The 21578-nt window shown below is 37.8% G+C and overlaps 1 protein-coding gene across 6 annotated transcripts in view; it reads right to left on the bottom strand.

Moving 5' to 3' along the window:
* The window catches only part of L3MBTL3 (L3MBTL histone methyl-lysine binding protein 3), a 113310-nt gene that overhangs the window by 80544 nt on the left and 11188 nt on the right, over positions 1-21578 (bottom strand). For 3 of the 6 annotated variants that reach the window (XM_057739826.1, XM_057739825.1, XM_057739827.1), the window contains exons 3-7: positions 11867-11983; positions 3960-4071; positions 3512-3586; positions 1940-2099; positions 650-782 (exon numbers count right to left, since the gene is read on the bottom strand). In XM_057739826.1, the coding sequence (XP_057595809.1) occupies positions 650-782; positions 1940-2099; positions 3512-3586; positions 3960-4071; positions 11867-11968 (582 nt within the window). In that variant the 5' untranslated portion in view covers positions 11969-11983. The remainder of the gene's footprint in view (positions 1-649; positions 783-1939; positions 2100-3511; positions 3587-3959; positions 4072-11866; positions 11984-21578) is intronic. The other 3 variants (XM_057739828.1, XM_057739829.1, XM_057739830.1) reach the window with 3 other exon arrangements.

Raw genomic sequence — 21578 nt, 5'->3', positions numbered from 1 at the left:
ATTTCTCCTCTTTATTTTATTTATTACCTGTCCCCTTAACAAGAATGTAACGTCCCTGAGAAAGGAGACCCTGTCCTTCTGTAGTCTTATTCATCCCTGCATGCCCAGTTCCTAAAACAGTAACGAGCCGAAAATCATTTCTCAAGATTGATCTTAAGGAAAATGCCTTGAGACCTCAAAGTTTCTTTTCATACAGAGTTACTCATAAATACTTTAGAGACTAGATGTTTATGTTTTAATTAGCATATTTTGAATTAGTTTTCCCTAAATATACCTGACATTTATCTGCCATTTTCTACCTACTCACATAGTTTTATGAGATCTGTCTACAATTTACCAAAATGGGACTGGCATTTTGCTGTCAAGAGGAATTTAAAATTCATTTGCAAAACTGAAGGTTCTGCTATTGCCTCTCACGTCAGCAATAAATTCCAGGACACCCTACTTCTTCACCCTGAGGAAGGGGTATTACTATTTATTATTCTTATCTTGAGATGAGGACAGTGACACACAGGGAGGGTGGGTGGGTAACCTCCTGATGGTAAAACAAGGTCATGGAACCAGCATTTGAACCCAGGTAACTGGCTCCAGAGCCAGGACCTTGGACCACGGTGCTACCCGTGGAAGGACCAGCCCTGTGGGTACTAACCATCTCATCATCTCGCTCTTCTTCCTCCTTGGAGTCGGCTTTCAGAGATAACTTTGGCTTTTTCTTCCGACTACACTTAGGATCTTCCTCCTCGTTGTCTTCTCCCAGGTCCCTTTCTTCCTTCTGATCTCTGCTGAATTTATAAACCCAAAAGAGTGACAGGAAACAATACCCATCAAATATCTGCGTTTTGATTAGCAATGCAAAAATTATTTTTAAAAAAGTACTTAACCATCAGGAGAACGGTGTACATATTAGAATATCATAGATAAGAGACACTTCAACCCACCATCATGTATGACATTGTCAAGACAGAAAGTGGAAATTAGCTTCTGTATTAATTTATATGATTATTTATTATAATTATGTAATCAATGTTATAATTTTAAAAGGACACCCACACTACAGGTGAAACAGATTCTAACAAGTTTAAAATTATACATCTTTCATAGCTGCATCCATACCAATAAAAGAATTGATTATTTAGAGATACTCTGGGCTTCAGGGGCAATTTTAAAGCAAGGATCTAGCAATTATTAAGGATGCCAAGTCCAAGTGAAAAGGGCCAAGTGTAACTTTGTAAAATATCAGGTGGCTGACAAAAACAGACAATTCCCCATCCTGTGCTGATTAAAATACATCGGAAAGTCCACTCAAACGTAAATGCCAAGTCATTTATTTGCAGTATACAAGCATATGCAGGAAATACATCTTGCTGGCGATAAGCTGACCTCGTCAGAAAGTCCCCAGTGGCAGTCACACCACCGTCAGTCACAGCTGACGGCCTTGTCTCGGAATCCTCAGTCCACCCTGAGATCAGCAGTAACACAACTACCACACTACTCACTATAGCCATTCAGCGGATTCTCAGTCAGGGGAAGCTTTAGTCCATTTCTGGAGTTTTAGTTGAATTACCTAAGACCTCCCAAAATATAAACAAAAGTGTGTTTCCACAAACATCAGTATCATTAAAACGTGTAAGTAGCCCAAAGAAACCTAAATACTCGTGGCTGGGGAGCAATCAAACTAATGTAAACAGAAGGTTAATGCAAGAGGCAGAGGCTGTACTGCACGTAGGACTGAACAGTGCAACTCAACTCAGACATGACCAAAGTCACCAGTCCAGTAGTGGGACCAGGGTTCAAGTGTCTCCAAAGGGAAAGTCTCTGAGGGGAGAAAAGGCATTTTTGAATGACAGATGTCAGAGAGCACAAAATCTCTATATTCCTAAGCACCAGGCCCTCGGACTCTATAACTCATTGTATAGATGGAATGGGGGCAAAAACCTACTTGTCTTTGATATGCCGAGCACAGTTCTGGCTGCAATAGTTTCCTCCAGAAAGACACGCATCTACGTTGCCATACTGACAACAGTTCTCACAGAACTGAAGCCCTTCCACTTTCACTGGATCCTTCAACCTGAAAGGCATCCCAGTCTTCTCGGAAAAGACTAGAAGATGAAAAGAAGAAAAAAATTTTAAAACCATGACAGAAATCACTGCAAAATATATTTAGAGTTTTTCTTCTAATAATTCTGTTAGCAACACAATAAAAGAATAATGTTTGTTGAATGAATGAACGAACAATCAAACTACATAGCGCTTAGGAGGGAGAAGAGGATGAGCTTGACAAGAATCACTCAAATCATTTACATAACCAAAAAAATTCTGCAGAAAAGATACACAAAAGCTTGTCCAAGGCCTCTTCTACAGAATTCAAAGTAAAATGAAGAAAACTTCATTAGTTACTAAATTCAGAAGATGAAATCATCCATCCATAGAATCCTATACAGCTGTATCTTTCTGACAAAACTTAAAAAGGGTTATCTGTGTTATATCATGTTTTTGATGAGTGACTCTTTTACTTAATGGGCTGACTCAACATCTTTCTATTTTACTTTTAATGAAGCAGATCCCCTAAATCATAATCATCCATATTGTCTAGGAGCTCACATTTCCTTTCACCTGAATTGTCAGGCTAATCATTCATTCAGCAAACATTTATTAGGCACCAATTTACACTAGACACTGATAATGACAGTATAGACCTTGCCCAAGAGAGCTCACAGTCTAGAAGAGAAGACAGGCAAGAAAACCAATATTTATAATAAAATGTGATACATGCAATAATTGAAGCATGGACAAGTTCCAGAAGTAGTGCAGAGGAAGAAGTGACTCATTCGGCTCGGGGGAGGTCAAAGAAAGATTTTCTGATATAAAGCCTCAACAGGGTTTTGAAGGCCAAAGAGAGAAACTGCATCCCAGCCAGAAGAAACAGCATGAGCAAAGGCAAGAAAGCATGAAACCGCATGATATGTTGGGAGAATTTCATGTAGTTCAGTGCTGCTGGCCCTGCCAGAACACAGCGTACAAAGAACAGAACAGAGAGCAAAGACACAAAGCAAGCAGGTGGGTGCAGGTCACCCAGATCTTTGTATGTTTTGCTAAAGAGACAATAAGAAGTTGGTGAAGTGTCAGAGAAGCAATCTACACAAGGTCCTCTGACTTCGGTGTGCGGGATAAATTGGGGGAAATCAGAAGCAGAGTGATTCTTTAGGAGACGTCTGCAGGAGTTCAGGTGAGAGGTGATCAGGGCCTAAATTAAGGCAGTAGCAGTGATAACAGGTAGAAAAGGCCAGATCTGAGATGTGTTTAGGAAATAAAAACCAAGAGGATTAGGTAACAGGCTACGGGGCTGGGAGAGAACAAACTCAGGATGACTCCTAGATTTCTTGCTTGTCCACTGGGTGGATGGTGCTACCATCAATTGAGATCACGGGCTACAGAAGAAAAAGCAGGTTGGGGGGAGGGGAGAAAGAAATAGAAAATGAATCGCATTTCAGACATGTGGAGTTTGAGGTACCTGTGGGACATCCAGGTGGAGATGTCCAGTAGGCAGGTGGAAATACGGGCCTGGAGCTCGGGGGAGAGGTCGGGGCTGGAGATAATAGATTTAGGAGTCATCAGCATATAGGTGTTAGTTACAACCATCGGAGTAGATGAGAAAAAAGTGGCAGGCTTTTGGCTAAATCACCTGGGTAGGCTATTACAACTGAGATTTACTTGATAATTTCCAGTTAACCTTGTGCTATGACAGATCTGGCATGAAGAAAGAAGACACTTTATAGTTATTTTAAAATATAAAAGCGGTTTCCATATCAGTTTCATCATAGAAATTTACCTAAGAATATGTGACACACGAAGATCACCCAGGATTTTCAAAGTTCCAGCCTATTATAAAACCTTAGATATTCTTACATGAACACTCTTCAACAAAAAAAGAAAGGACAATGAAGATGACCAATTCTTACCTTCTTGAGCAGTTGGTACCATCCAAGTTGTAGTAGCTGTTGCTTTTTTAACATTTTCCATCTCACTCTCATCTGTAATAACTTCCAGGGCTCCAAACTCATTTACGCGGAACTAGGCAATAACAGTAGAAAGAGGCAAAATTTACAAAAGTGCTCAGAACAGTCATAATGTAATGGCTGGCACATAGAGTCTTTAAGCAAACGAACCATGTTTTAAAAGTTAATTTCAACAATTATATCCAGATAAGCCCGTTACCACTATTCAGCCCTCTGCACTTTCCAATTTTGGAATTTTGGGAAGGGGAACTGTCCTATGGAGTTGCCAGCTCACTTGTAAGGCTTATGATCTCAAACACCATCTTTTTTTTTTGCTAAGACTTTTTTTTTCTTATTTCATATTACTACTTATTTGATGATCAAAGTTAGTAAAAGGAGAACTGCGGTTTTCCCAGGAATCAACTTGTGTCACTCAAGTTCACCTAGTTCAAAGCGCAGGAATATCACCATTCTAGAAATTCTGACTTACACATCCCTATCCCCCCATATTCGAAGATGTGAAGAAGGAAGGCTGAGCATGAGTCCTGGGACCTCCGGCCCTGTACTTCCTCTTTCTTTCACTGCGCGTTAGCATTCTCCATTATATTCATTCACGTCCAGTCCTCCCAGACCACTGGTCACAACTATGAGATCTGAACAAATTTACTAGCTTCGGGCTAATTTTATCACTAAAAAGTTAGGGCATCTTGATTTCATGGGTATTTTTGACCCCAAATTTTGAAAATTTCCCTTCACCTCATGGCAAGCCTCAAACCAAGTATTCTTTTGCAGTCTCCTGGACATACTGAATATGTGTTGAAGGCTTTCAACCAATACCTGTACGCAGGGGCCCCATCCTCTTCTGAAACAGCTAGGTTTACTCTCACATTCATGAAGGTCAGTTATTCTATATTCCTTCTGTTTTTCCATAAAACAGAATGACATTAGGGATCCACTAATTTTAATGGGGGATGAAGAGCTAGAAAGCTCAAAATTCAAAGGGATTATAGAACTTTTGGCTTAAAGTTTTTAGATCTCTCACAGAAATACAGATGAGCCTGCAGATATCCAGTATTTAAATGAGGCCTTCCATTTCCCAATCTAAAAATCTACTTGGTCAACATGCCAACAGAATGATTTATTTTACCAAAGTAGATTCAGACTACAAGTCAGAAAAATCTTAAGCAAAATTTACAACTAATTATTCTTTCCACCAGGTGAAAATAGCACCTTAAACAATTTTCTGCTCATAGTCCATAATTATTAAAAGCTTTTTAGACTGGACAAGTGACATAGTTAAGGAAAGTGAAAATATTTTCCCCCTATTACATATTCTAGATACAAGCTCCCAGATAAAATGTATATACTACACCTAGCGGGTCCACCTAAAAATGTCAGTTTACGAGGTGGTAAAAAGTCAACTGGAAGGGAAAGAGCTAAAAATTACTTTTTGAAAAAAAATAAATTTTTATATGATCAACTCTGAAACCAGAATATTTCAAAATAAAGCTGACAGTACCATCTACTGGGCAAGAGTAGAAAAGCCAAGCCAGCATGATTATTAATTAATGACGTTAAAAACTAAGGTAGAAAATCAATTCTGAATGAAAAATTTTTAAAAACTGGCATCAGCCAGCTAAGTACGTTTACTTTTATTATATGTTGATGTTAAACTTTTTTGACAAATACAAAATGTGGGAAATAGCACAAAGCATTTGTATTACACAGAAAGTCTCCTGTGGCTCAAACTGCGAAACTGCTGCTAAACTACACCCTGGCATTTCAAACACTGAGAAAGAGAACACAGGCGAGTGGAATCTTCAAATCAAAATTTAGACCTATGACACCTGGGAGTTTTAGGCTCAAATACTTTCAAAGTTAAAAGGTAATATTCCCACAATACAACACTTAATTCCAGTTATCTTCTCCTTCTCATAATAGTTATTGCCATTAACTGTCCCGCGGTCTAAGCACAAAGTAAAGATGCAATGCACTTAGGGACACAGTTAACTCCTGTAAGCCAGGGACCCGTGGACGGACTTCAGGGGTTGGTAAATCCCATGAAATATATGCAAAATTATGGTTAAGGGAATGTGTATATTTATCTGGTGATAGGATTCATGAGTTTTATCATACTCTCAAAGGCATCCTACAACCCTGAAAAAAATTTAAAAATCTACTCTAACCGAAGTTACTTTATCTCAAAAACTGGAACCTTCTCTAACAGCATATACAAAACTAAATTCAAAATGGATTAAAAGTCCTAAATGTAACACTGGAGAGCATAAAACTCCTAGAGGAAAACATAGGCAGAACACTCTTTGACATAAATTACAGGAATACTTTTGGGGATATAGCTCCTAAAACAAAGGAAATAAAGCAGAAAAAAGGGCGGACCTATTTAAACACGAACACTTTTGCACAGCAAAGGTAATCATCGACAAAAGGAAACGATAACCAACTGAATGGGAGAAATATTTCCAAATGCTACGAGCAATAAGGGGTTAATATCCAACATATATAAACAGCTCATACAACTCAAACCCAAAAACCAAACAGCCTGATTAAAAAATGGGCAGAAGAACTGAACAGACATTTTTCCAAAAAGGACACACAAATGGCCAATAGACACATGAAAAGATGCTCAAATAGCTAATCATCAGGGAAAATGCAAATAAAAACCACAATGAGATATCACCTCACACCTGTCATAATGCCTATCATCAAAAATGATACAGATAACAAATGCTGGCGAGGACGTGGAGAAAAGGGATCCCTCATACACTGCTGGTGGGAATGCAAATTGGGACACCCACTGTGTGGAGGTTTCTCAAAAAACTAAAAATAGAACTACCATATGACCCAACAATTCCACTCCTGGGAATATATCCAAAAAATCCAAAAGCACTAATTTGAAAAGATATATGCACCCAAAGATCACAGCAGCATTATTTACAACTGCCAAGATATGGAAGCAACCTAAGTATCCATCAACAGATGAATGAATAAAGAAGATATGATATATATCACATATTTGAGATATATATAGCACATATTATATATTATATATAATACACACACACAATGGAATACCACTCAGTCATAAAAAAGAATGAAATTTTGCTATTTGCAGCAACATGGACGGAATTTAGAGGGCATTATGCTATGTGAAACAAGTCAGAGAAAGACAAATACTACATGATATCACTCATATGTGGAATCTAAAAAACACTGATACAAAATTTAGTGAATATAACAAAAAAGAACCACACTCACAGATATAGAGAACACACTGGGGGTTACCAGTGAGGAGGGGGGAAGCGCAACATGGGGTAGGGCATTAAGAAGTACAAACTCTTAGGTACAAAATAAGCTACAAGGATATATTGTACAACATGGGGACTATAACCAATATTTTATAATAACTATAAATGGAGCACAACCTTTGAAAATTGTGAATCACTATACTGTACACTTGTAACTTATAATAAAAAGTAACCTCAAAGTGTTTTTCAAGTATCTCATCATATGCAAAAACACAAAGGGACCCATTTTTTTTTTTGACTTCTTAATTTTTTTGTCTTCCACAATATTATTATTGTAAAAAATGCTAGACAACATAGGCTGTTAGTTAGGTGCTTCTAACATTACTGAGTTCCATACATTTCACTCCAGAAAGACTGACACATTTCCTAACATTTTTTTCCCCAATAAAATACTCAAATTCTGAAATTCGCAATGCTTTTATGAATGGTGCTGAAACCATGGAAACTTGATATAATCACTTTTTTTTTAAGTTATTAGTTCTTTTAACCAAGGCATCTAAAAAGCCCTATAAAATATTAGCAATTGACTCCATTTTACAATCATGAATGTCAAAATTGTAAACTTTACAAAAGGGCTTTATTAAGCAAATCAAGCATATCAGCTGATACTGTAACTTTTTCTGTTAGTGGATACATCTAGGTCAATCAGAAAACAATTATGCCTGAGATATATAAGGGGTTGAAAAGGTTTTGTTTGTTTGTCCTGGCTTAAGCTACCTTTATCTGATTCGTTCTCTTTATTTTTACTTATAGAGGCAAAGGATCTTCAGCCTATTTGTGCCTGTCTTTAATAACAGATCATTAAAAGACACTGCTGAGATTACTGTTTTTATTATTTTCACTGTTGAAATGCGAGTTCTACTTATCAATCTGTTTTAGGGCAAAGATATTTAGTAACTAAACTGTTCTGAACGTCAATCAAGACAAGGCAAAGAAACCCTGCACTAAGAGCCCAGTGAATTTTCCAGCTGGGTTTCTGCATCATTGCTACTGGGTCTTGCTCTTGGTTAAGTGGCAACTATTCTTTCGAGATAAGATGCTATCACTCTCAGGAGTGTACGGGCATTTTACTGAGGGATTCTGTAAGACTAAATCCTTATGACCCAGAGGAATAATTCTCTGAGGATAAATTTCAGAAATCATAAGAAGTTTAGGTAGAGAATCGCTTAGGGACAGCAAGCCCTACCATGCATCTTTCCACAAGCCTTACCGCTTAGTCGCCTGCCCGTTCTTACAGCTGGCCCTGAGATATTAATCTACAAACACTGACAAATTAGGTGATGGTAAAGTTTCCAAAGCTTGTTTAAGTAAAAATGTCTTGTTAATGCTACAACATTTTCAAGAGGTCCAGTGGACATTTGCTATTCTTCCCTAACAGTGTACTCTCTGATGCTAGTCCCTCTTCCATATGCCCCTTTCTCTCCCTTCTCCCATCCCTGCCCCGAAAAGTCTTCACACAGACTCCCACCTATTTTCAGCCACCTAAAGGTCACATGACATCTGCTCCCAAAGCCTTCCTGATTCCTCCAGCTAACACAATACCTCCTCTAAATTGCTATAACATTTTCCTTTCATCTCTTTCGATATGAACACACTTCTCTCATTAGACTATAGAACAGCAGTGATAAGAGAATCAATTTTAAAATCAGAAAAGCCTGGTTTTAAGACCTAGTTCTGCCAATAACGAACTGTGTGACCTTGAGCAAGGGACTTAACCACTCCGGGCCTCCGTTTCTGCATCTGTAAACTGACAACAGTGACAGAAACTACCTCAAATGGGTTAAACAAGAAATTAAATTAAAAGATGTAGGTCAAGTGCTCACTAGAGAATAAGTTCTCTATTCTTTTTGCTACTGCACCCAAATAAGGAGCTTTTGCACTCTGTTTTATATAAGGGTTGGTTAGCCCAGTGTGAAGGTGGGAATGGGGATCCCAGCAAAAAGGACCAGTCAAAAGGGACCAAGGTATGAACTAGTTGGCTAGGCTGGAAAGGATACAGGGTGGCACAGTGGCGTGAAATGAGATGCAGCTGGAGAGAGAAGCAGGGGCCAGACCACTGAAAAACTTTTGTGATAAACTTAAGGGGCTTGAACTTTATCACAAAAGATACAGGAAACTGCTAAAGGATTTTAAGCAGAAGCGTGATAGAACTTGATTGGCCAGCAATCATGAGGCCTTCATGATTGAGAGAAAAGTCCTTTCAAAATGGCAATAAACTGAAGCATATAAAAAGCTGCAGCCATAAGAAACTGACGCCTATGTATTAGCTGAATTAATTTCAGCTGCTTGTCTTAGGGCTCGCACACTAAGAAAGCCTCATGCCTTTGCCAATTAAAAAAGAGAAGCTTCCAGTGTCACGCAGGCAGAGCATGATGTGGGAGAGTAAATTTCATAATTTATTCAAAATTCTTTCCAATAATTTCATTATGAAAAATCAATTTCTTAATCAGATCTCTTAGGCAACTCAAATTTTAATATGAGGAGCACGTGAATTAGAAATCCTAAGCAATATAATCAACTGGCTAGTCTTTGACTCTCCTCGAATAAAGAGTTATAAAGTAGAAAATATTTTTTAATTTATTTTTTTAAGTGGGGTTTTTTTGTCAACAGCACATAAAGTCAACTGGATACATGGCAATTACCCAGGTAATTAGATGAGTCTAAAAGTCAAATTAAATAACCCAGATTATAATACCCACTAAGTGGCTTAATTACCTGATTACCTTTATAAAAGTAATAGGTTAATTCCTAAAATCCACTGCTTAGAAAACCCCTAGGCAATCTAAATTTCTTAGGGATGGAGACTTCACTCTATTGTCAAAATCTAACTGAACAAAAATTATAAATTTCATCATCCACCTATATAAAAAAAAAGCCATTCAGAAGGAATAAAAATGTACAAGACACTTTAAATAGATGCAGTTCATTGTATGTCAATTATATCTCAATAAAAGTTCTTTAAAAAAAGTTGAAGGATATAAAATAAGTACAAGAAAAATAAGACACTGAAGCAATAAAAAAGGCAGTTTACATAATATACCATAAAGAAAAGATACAATTTGTTAAGTGTTTTACATATATTATTTTTTTCCTTATAACCAGCTTATGACACAGACCCTATAATCCCCATTTTTACAGATAAAGATTCTGAAACTTAGAATCTAAATAACAAAGCTCATTTAGCTAACATGTGGCTCACACTATCAGAATCTCGAATACTTTTTCTTCCTTAAAAATGTCAGCACTCTATTTCCATCATATCTAATCCAGATGAACATTTGGAGAATGTTAAAGCAGATAAAATCCTTGGTATTCATTTAATTCCTTATTTTACCAAAGAGGAAATTGGCACCAAAGAGGTTAACCGACTTGTTCAAGGTCACATAGAACTAAAACTAAAAACCAAATCGCCTTTCCAGATTTCACTTAACCTCATTGCAATATTTTTGTTAAACCAAACTCAGATAGATATGCTGGCACACTGCACTTACTAAACCTAAACCAACTAAAATCTAAGTATTTTTCCAACAACAGGCAGACTGTCCAAATCTCACCACTGAGGATGAACTAGAACAGTTTTGGCTCAGATATTTGTCAAGTAGCCATTAAAAGGGATTGTGTGCCAAGAAGTCAATATGAGGGGGCAGGAATTTCTACTCACAACAGGCCAGAACGCCAGGCACTAGCAAGGCAAGCCAAGAGACAGCCAGTTAGGGTGATCGGAAGTTCAAACACCTGAGTGACCAAGCACAAACACAAAGTCTAAAGGGCCACAGACAGGTTCAAGGCCCCAGAGACAGGATCAGAGCAAAAGCAAATCAGAAATGAGAGGTGGGGGCAGTTGGCTTTCCAGGTGGGTGCTTGCACAACCCTGTCCCGTGGGGCAGCAGATGTGGTCTTGGAGCGGCTTTGGGGGGCTGGGGAAAAGGGGCAGGGTGAGCACCTAGAAAAGGAGCAGGCTGAAGCACTGCTCTCTGAAGAGAGTTCTCATTTATACAAAAGCAGTCTCATTCACAGGAAGGACTAGCTTCTGAACAAGTGATTATACAAAAATCCATATTTACAGTTTACAGTATAAATAACTTAAGGGAGGTGAACAGTACTATTTATTCAATATTTTAACATTATCCAGTTTTTAAATAAGAAAACTAGGACACAGGGAGTGTGGTTTTGCACTTCAAGTTACAAAGCCCATTACTACGAAATATACATAAAGCTAGGCTTTCTAAGTCAATCACGTCTACATTTACTGGCCATCCTGATAAAGTAAAACCTGAAACAATCTTCCTTGAAGCTCTACATTAATTTCTACATAATGAGTGCAGATTGCAGAAGTATTTCTTAGTCCCCTACCCCAGGTGACAAAGACTTCTCCCAATCCATCAGCAGTTTATCACCTTGAGATGCTGAGGACCAAGCACTATATAAAACTACAGCCGCTATGCTTAATGATTTTAATCCTTATTTCACATGTGCTCAAATTCAGTATAATAATAAACACAGAGGTACACACACATACAATTTTAAGTAATAAATACAGCTTACCTTTAAGTCACTTCCTGGTAATGTACCTACACCATCCTTCCAATCCATAACACTGAATACATCAAACTCTTGACCACTTGTGCTAGAGGCAGATTCTGTCATGATTTATTTTTTAACCTGGAAAAGAAAAAAAGGGCCATATCACTAAACATTCTACATACAAATCACTTTTTATTTTAGTGGTCATTTCATCAGTTTCCCTTAATTACATAATTTCCTTGATCACAATATCCCACATCCAGAGATTTAAAAATAATTGCTTCAGAAACATTTTTCTAGTGCAATACTATGGTAAATTATGGGAGAAAATACATTAATAAAAGTTCTAGGTTAAACAAAAAGTGCCATGGTAAACTTTTGCTATTGTTAGAAAAGGAATTCATTTTTTCATAGCATATCCATAGCATATTCACTTAAAACAAAAAATCATGATAACATATGGACATTATGGAAACTCTAAGGAGTTTTTTCCCCCTCTAAGACACTGAGAAGAGAGCAGATGTGGATAAAGGATATAACATAAAATGCTGAAAAAGAAAAAAGAGGCCATTTAGATTTAAAAAAAAATAAAATTCAGTCCATTATTAAATGCCATCTACACTACATTTGTCAATTAAGATTGTTCTATCAATACAATGAATACACAGTATGATTGATTCTTTCAATAAATTGATTTATTTAACTCAGTTGAAATATCTGCCAAGTCGATGTTCTGGGAAATAGGAAAACAGTCTCAAAATGCACAGCAAACACAATTAAGCTATGTTAAGATAACCATCTTGGCTAGCTACAGTGATAATGCTTTTCATTTTCATTTTCAAAACAAACGTTTTCATAATCATATATCCATTGGTGGTAGTACTGATACTGTTATTCTGAAACTGCTGTCTGCGTGGTATAGGATAAAACAGATAAGTACTTATGTTGGTATCACTGACAAGTGGTCAAAGATCCGTGGGTCCCAAATTAGAAGGGAAGTATCAGTATAATTTCATGAGGCATTTTAAGTTTAAAAAATATGCATCGTTTCTAGCTTTGCCCCCTGACAAACTCTAGAAACAACCACCAATCAATGGTAATTAACAGCCTAGTGTTCAAACTCTGGTCTCTCAATACCATTTCTCCCAGGTCTTCCCAGAGAAGGAGCTGACTGGTGGCAGAAAATGTGCAAGATGGGCCTGGAACACCGTGTCAAATAAAAAAGCAAGGAAGCTATCAAAGACAGCAGAGATCATACCAAGAGGACGCAAAGGCCAACTTGAAGAGGCTCCTGTTGGCTACAGTGAGGATATTAGCTGCAGTGAATTGAAACACATCAGATAAGTTTATATTGTTATGAGTTCACAACTATATTCAAAATCAACCAATCAACCAAGAACACCTCACCGATCACCTTTTGAGGATACAAGGGAACCAACCAACTCATTATTTGGAAGAAGAAACAAGGATTTATCCTGCCCGTATTGCATGAGATCAATAGAAATGTACCTCAGGGTAACCAAATCATTGGTGAGAGGAAGTTTCCTTTAGAAAAAAAATTCTTGCTAATAAAGAAGGAATGACAGAACTGGAACATGGCCATTTGCACCTGTTTAAGATAATGACTCTCGACAACAACCTTCAATGCCTTCTAAGAATACCTACCAACCCAACACCATCTATGAAGTAGTCTTGCCAGGAAGAAACTAAATCAAATCTGATGTGATCAAGTCTATTTACAGGATATACCAGAGACAAAGGAACATGTGAAATCACACCATAAAGATTTAAGCAGCAAAATAAGGACTGTCCCTCTGGGAACCCTGAGACCTTTTCAAAAGGTCCAAGAAGTCAAAACCATTTTCATAAAAACGTTAACACATTATTTGCCTTCTTCACTATGTTGATGTTCACGCTGATGGTGCAAAGCAACAGTGGACAGAACTGCTGAAGTGGCGGCACTCGGCTGCGCTAACAGTCATTTTATTCTTTAGCACCACGCACTCCCAGAAAACAAATGCCAGGTTCACTAAAAACCATCTTTGATGAAGTAAAATAATAAACTTTTTTATTAAGTCTTGATATTTGAGTATATATCTTTTGAATATCCTGTGTGATGAAACGGAAGTATGCACAAAGCACTCGGGCATGCCAAAGTCCCATGCTTGTCTCAAGGAAAAGCATTTGTGAGTTGTTTGACGTGCAAGCTGAACATGCTGCTTTTTTATGGAATCCCACTTTTGCTCACAAAGCTATGTTTATTCAAGTTTGGATCTTTGGAAAATATTTTGTCAAAAAGAAATGCAGTAAGCCTGTCACATCATGGAAAACACTGACAGCATTTGTTACTAATGATGCAAAGTCAGCATTTTGGAAAAACCTGTGTCCACCAACATGAGCTTGACAGCTTCCCAATAGCTATAGACTTTTCTAAGGAGATGGGTGGTGATATTCATGAATGTGATTTTTAAAAATATTTCGGAATGAAATACGTCAACATTTGGAAGATCTACATAACTCAGTGAAGCAGTATTTTCCAAACAACCACTGCTTATTACAAAATTACGTGTGCATTCAAAGTGCAGGACAGGCCAATGGATTTTAATGCAACAGAGTACAGAAAGCTCACTGATAGGATTTCAAATTGCACACAGCAACTAACCTTTAAGAAACTACCACATGTCAAGTTTTAGTATAATAGTAAAGAAGAGTGTCCATCATTAAATGAAAACTTAAAATATTCCTCCCTTTCCCAACCCCATACCCGTGTGAAGCAGATTTTCCTCGTGTGCTTCAACCAAAACGACATACTGCAACAGACTGAACGCAGAAGCAGGTATGAGAATCCAGCTATCTTCTATGAAGCAGCCATTAAAGAGATCTACAAAAATGTAAATCAGTGCTACTTCTCTCAACTTTTCTTTTAAATTTTGAAAACTGTCATTATATTTCACAAAAATTGTGCTTATAGATACTAAGGTAATTTATCAGTTTACTATTGTCATAAGTAATAAATAACCAATATACTTTAATTTCTAATGCAGTAAATATTGACAGATATAACACATACAAACAATAGCTCTCTGGGTTTTCCATTTTTTAGAGTATAAAGGAGACTTGAGACTAAAAAGTCTGAAAGCCACCCCTATATAGGATTAAAAACTTGTTTTCTGCACACACAAAAATTTTAAGGAATAATAAACAAACAAATGAAAGAGGAAATTTGAAATTTAGATTGAGACATATTAACCAACTGCAATACTGCATTTCATAGATCTTGTCTTGATCCTGATTTCAATTATTTTTAAAAAAGATTATTAGACAGGAGGGGAAATATGAATGCTAACTGACTATCTGATGATATTAGAGAAATACCATCACTTCCTTTAGAGGGATGATGATAATACGTTCTCTTAAGAGGGGAGGTCTGCCTTGTATTCTAGAGATACAAACTGAAACCTGAAATGAAGTGATATAAGGTGAGGAAGTTGCTACAAATTAATTAAGGAATAAAGTGGTTAAATAAATAAGACTGGCAACATACTGGAAACGGTGAAGACAAGTGAAAGGTCCACGGTGGTTATTACACTACATTCTATATTCAAACGTCAATAGGAAAAAAACAAAACAAAACCTGTATTTCTTTGAATTATAGCTATCTTCTGTTGGAGTTTACTAGATCCTTCAATATTCTTTCTTCTTTTAAGGATTAAGACGTAATCCTCAAAACAGGAAGTAAGTTGTAAAGTCCTGAGGAAGAACTAATCTAACAAATAGTAAAAATATGAAATAAATGAAGACTCATACTGAAGTTCTCTATGACACCTACCTCACTGAATAGATAAAGATCAACAACAAAGCTGACTTCTCTATGAAGTAATGGAGGTGTGGCAACTCCCCCCCCACCTCGATAGATAGGAGGGTGATAGAATACTTTTCCGCCTGGTAAACTAGGTAAAACCTGAGCGACCCTTTAAAAAGAAAAAAACTTTAATTTATTAAGTCAACTACACCTTCTTCCAGAAAAGGATTCAAAGCATCAATTTACACAAGTTATTTCATTTATTTCTTTCTCACACAAAGATGGGTTCTATCATCCCTCTAGCCAATGCTGAAGAAAGTGCATAGTTCAGTAACTACCCCCAAACCATATTCGGTGGTAACAGCTAGGATTTTAATCAGGTCAGTCTGATTACAACCCTGGGCTTTTTTTTCTCAACCACTGTCTTGTCCTGTCTCAGAGTCTTATCCCCTCTGAGAATCTGGTTAAGCCTACATTTCCCCATTTCACTTCTTGGAACACAGCAAATCCAGAAACCAGTTTACTAGGTCCAAAGTTCTTGATTTACGTAGATTAGTACATAAATGTATCCTTTTAGTAAAATACCATCAAATATATGCTTACTAACAAAATGTCACTGAGACACATATTCAACACAAATAAGATTTTTGGTCTTTTCCTACCTAAAAACCATAAATGTATGAAATTTACAACAGCAAAATCCTGTCTGTGATTAGGAGAAGGAATAGAAAACAGGAGTAAACTATAAGCTACCACTGTACAAAAGCTGCAGTAAATGTTTACTAAACATTTTAGGAAATAATTAGAATATGCTTTTGCTATACAAAACACTGGTAATGTTACATAGTATACTCTGTGTGCAAGCACATATCTAAAATTTATAAAAATTGTTTCCATCCATTGTTTCATTCTAAGGTTGTGGACATCTTGTATAAAATATTATAGCATAAAAATATTCACTACATTGCCCTTTCCTTTATCTCATTTTGAAGCCACTAGTTACTTTCACTATCACCTGAAGTCTGAACAGCTAGGATAGATTAGGTGTTATGCACCATCTCCCAATCAGGTAGAACAACCAGCAACCAGTATTAACAGAAGTTGCTTTTATGACACCCTAAGTTTTCCTCTTTTTTTGTCTTCCATAAGTGTGTGCACCTGTATACAAACATACAAAGTCTTCTCACTTCAACAAATCATGCTTCTAAGGGTTAAGCAATTTTTTTTTTTTAGTACTTAAAAATGCTCTGCTCCATGTGTAACCTGTATTCCACCGGCCTAAAAACCTCGGTAGATAATAGCCACTCACAATACAAATCAAAAACAGTATTTCTCATTCTGCAGAAAATCACACCCCAAATCTCTTGTTAACGCTGCTGAGATTTCCTAAGGAAGTATCTTAAATGTGTACCATGATGGGTCACCTGTGCTTATTAGCCATGATCTACCATTCTTCTCCTAATCTCGTCTACATGCTAATGGTCTTGAGCCACTGCTGATACCAAAAGGGACAGCTCTGGATATCAGATATCCAGCAAATGCATCCATGCAGCTTCTGATTCCCACTTACCTATGCTATGGCTGACAACAGCCAATATCAAGGGCACTGACACTCAGTGTGCTCCCACCAGTGCCCACTGTGGATGTCTCATCAAGCAGCTTTATGGAAGGTGGAGACCATCACTGTTGGCACCAATGCAAAAGTATTATACTCTCAAAGTCCCTCTTTTGTGAAACAGTTCACTTTAGCTTTTACTCATTTTTATTACAATTTTCTTGTCCTAAGAATTCAACAAAAGGGCTGGAGGACAGACTAAACGGCATTTAACACTGTCCTCAGAACTACCTCCTCTCTTTCTCCTGCACCACTCCTTAGGTCTCTAAACCAAAGCTGTGCAACTTGACTCTCCCTTGGGATCATGTATCAAATGGATGTACTTCCCCAATCTCTCATTCAAAGAAATCCCTGGAAGCCCTGGCCTACCTTGTACCACTAGTAATCTAGAAACATTAGGTGGTGATGAAATTAGTTAATATCTTACATTAAAAAATCCTGTTATAAAAATATGGAGATTCAGGCCCTTTCATACATTGATGGTAGTAGCATTATTAATTGAAACAACCTGTACTCTATGGAGAGCAATTTTCAAGAACATATCCTCCAATTCAGCCCTTCTACCTTTAGAAATTTATCATATAGATACTTGGACATATGTATGAAAAATGAAAAAGGTGATTCATGGACTACAGCACTATTTATAATGTCAAAACATTGGAAACAACCTGACTGTTCATCAGTAAAGGAGAATTGCGGTACATCCATACAATGGTATAAAATGCCACTGTAAAAAACAATGAGGAAACTCTACATTCTGATATAGACAGAGCTCCAAGATACTATTAATACTACTAATTTTATGCAAGATATAAAAACTGTGTGCTACCATTTGTGTAAAACAAATGGCATATATATATATATAAATATGTGCATTGCTTATATATGCATAGACTATCTTTGCAAGGATTTGTCAGAAGCTGGTAACACTGGCTGCTTCCAGGAAGCGGCGAAGGTTGGTTGAAAGACAACCAAAGGAGGGAACCTTCTCTCTGTGGCCCCTTTAGTACCTGCTGAATGTTTAAATGTGTGTGTGTGTGTGTGTGTGTGTGTGTGTGTTTCTAAGAAAAAAAATTACATAAAAAACATATTTTAAAAACCTGTTTCATATTTATTTAAAATATTCCATGTTATGAAAGGCACATCTTCCTATGAAAATACTTAGTTTGTTATTGATGGCAACAACTGAAGCTATAGCCTAGAAGGCACTAAGGAAAATCAACTTCCCCAAAGCTCTTGGGTAATTTAACTAGTAGGTATTTAACTATATATGCAAATGTATCAGCTCCACAGATGAAAGAAAAGAGAAGGGGTAGGGTTCACTTCTCCACAACTCAGGCATCATTAAACATACAGTAGAACCTTGGCATTTGCAGACTATTTATGGTTTCTACCTGTCCTGAGTGACAGCTGAAGTTTCCCTGACATTTAGTAATTTGTCATTTTGCAGAGACAAGATTCTGAATCACACACCATAAACTGAGGGGCCCGGCCAAGGTCCAGGTGTGCTCTGAGTCACAGTGCTTTGTCTGAGTACTATGGGTACTGTAAATAAAGTGATAAAAACTTTATTTCTTGTTAAGAAATGAAACAAACAAAATCAACTGTTAATTGATTCTAATGTTGATGATAGAATGAGGAGAACATGGAAATGTTTATGTAAGTGATAGGTCCCAGCCACAAAATAGAAGTTTCAGATAAATTAAGGGCTGAAATGTCAAATGCAATGATGACTCAGACACATTGTGTGAACAAAACTACCAAATGCTCCAAGAGGAAATAGGTAAAAAAGATGTGTGAATTTGTTTCAATAAGTGCTCTAGACAGTACAAAAATTGCTCATCAAGTGAGATAAGCAGTTAAGGTCTAGAGAGATCATTTACATTTTTCAGTTATACTTTAGTAATTTGAAGGGAGGAATTACGTGCTACAATGATTTTTTGCAGGTTGAGGACTGGTGATGGTCTTGGGCTATATCCCTCACAAATGTCAAGAATCTACTGTATCTTATTTTGGCTGGAGAGAAACAGAGTCCTGCACAATCCTCTCTGCACATGATTCCTTCGCTCACATCTGCCAGGAGAGGAGAAAATGGCAGCTCAGAGTGGGGGTAGAGACTCTCCCCGGGCTGCATTTCTACAGCACATTCAAGGTGAAGAGGCTGCCTGGGGCTGAGATGAAGAGAAGATAACAGTCCCCTGAAAGATAAGCAACCCACCTAGGTTGCTCCAACATAAAGTGCGAGAGTGGGCCCTGCCTATAAACCAGAAGTCTGGATCTGCAGATAAGGTGAGAATTAAAGATTACTAAGAAGACATACTAACTGTAGTCTGGCCATTCCTGCTCAAACTGTTGTTTTCAAAATATTATAGTATCTAAAAGAACGGCTAGTTAATGTTCACTAAGACCAGTTAAATAGTTTTAATAATTTTACATAAAGTTGCTTTTTTAGAATTCCATTTTATAGCTTTACAGTTAACAGGTGCATTTTTCAAAAATAAGTTACAGAAATGACAAGGCCAAGAGCTGGCAATAGTTGTAAAATGGGGGTAGACGTTACTCAGAAGCAGCATCTGAGAATCAGATTTAAATTCTGTCATTCAGGGAGATGACAGGACTGAGTGAGAGCTCAGTGCCTGGTGTCAATGGACTAAACGCATCAGTTTTTGGTTCAAGAGGGCAATGTATCTCTTGTGAAGAGTGCAGGAATGCTAACCCTAAAATCATTACCATGAAAGAAACAAAAAAGACAGCTACACAGAAGAGTAAGACGGCAATAAGAAAAGTCAGCCTCCACTGTGGGGATCTGATGCCGGTGCTATGATGCCCACATTAATACCGTCAAGGGACGCTGGCTTTTGGTTTACTTTGTAGAAATCATCAATCACTAACCAAATGCCGTCTCTGGCACATTGTGACATTCTCAAAACAGTCCTAAGCATGATCTTTGGTAATATGGAAAAGGCCTCTGCCCACTGATAAACACCTTATTAAAGTGAGTGTAAAACTGTTTTGGGCCTCCCTATCCCCACCCTGCTCCCAGTCAGCCTTTCACAAATGCAAATCAAACACTTCATGCATCCCCCTCAAAACTTGCCACTCTCTCAAGTTGCTCTTTCCATCCCTCGCCCTTTCCTAAACGAACCACAGCCTTCCTTTCCTCCTCTTCAATTCGCTTTCCAAAGCTTGACAATTATCAATTCTGTGACTTCAGACCAACAAATCTCTTGAAGCCTCAACTTCCCCATCTGTAAAATGTGGCGAATAACAGAACTTTTCTTCACTGTGCAACGGTGAGGATTAGATGAGATAAGCCAGGTAATACCTCAGCACAGTGCCTATCTCACAGTAAGTAGTCAATAAAATCTTAACTTTCTACTCTATCTGGTTTCACACTTATCTGAGTTCATGAGAGTTGCGCCGTGACCTTAAAAAATTAGTGGCTTTTTTTCCCTCCTTTCCCTTCATTTTATATCAGTGGCATCTCTTACGGTAAGCCACCTGTGTTCAAAGCTCCATCAGAAGATGTCAAGATCACTACATAAAAGTAGATGTTATATTGTTAATAATAATAATAATTCCTCATATTTACATGGCTCCAGAAACGACTAGCTTTCTTCATAGAACAATACCTCTGAAGTAATGGAGAAGGGTTCACCGTGTCGGGAGGGAGTTGTACCCGAAGGCTGGGCTCCCTTGGCCTCCACGCTGGGCTGGCAGCACACTATGGGCCAGACTAAGGCATGTAAACAGGACTACATGAACGGCTAGGGCCACATGTCCCAAAGTCTGCTCCGCAAAACTTTTAGGAGACCATTTCTGCATGTCCCGTGAAAAAAGTTTTGTGCTGATGGATATGTTTGGGAGATGGACGGCACACGTCAGCAGCAGTGCAGCAATCTGTGAGGTGCGGTCTGAGCCCAAGTTTCCCACAGTCACTTAGCCTTGAGGCTCTGTTATTACCGTATAGCGAGTTCCATGGAACCCCCTTTTCAGAAAATGCTGAGCTATGGAAAACAAATTCAAGAAATAACATGAGAGCAGGTAGTATTTTACAGGGTAGAATTCATTCATCTTCAGGTTAGAGTCAACTACAGAGATGCTACCTTCTGGCTGAGCTCCCCATCTGCATGCGTGTGTTGAGATTTATAGTGCCTAATACTGGGGAATGCCCACAGGACCTAAAATCCAGGCCGGAGAAAGTGATCCTGAGAAAGACGTGACCCTTGCCTCCTACAGTCTATCTACGGTTTTCTGATTAATTCTCTGATGGCCTCCTATGTACCTTCATGACACCAGAGAGGTATACAGCCTGT

Source organism: Hippopotamus amphibius, chromosome 6 (assembly GCF_030028045.1).
Source record: "Hippopotamus amphibius kiboko isolate mHipAmp2 chromosome 6, mHipAmp2.hap2, whole genome shotgun sequence".
In the NCBI taxonomy this organism is placed as follows: Eukaryota; Metazoa; Chordata; class Mammalia; order Artiodactyla; family Hippopotamidae; genus Hippopotamus; species Hippopotamus amphibius.
The sequence above is the reverse complement of the archived record's forward strand: the minus strand, read 5'-3'. Positions and strand labels throughout refer to the sequence as shown.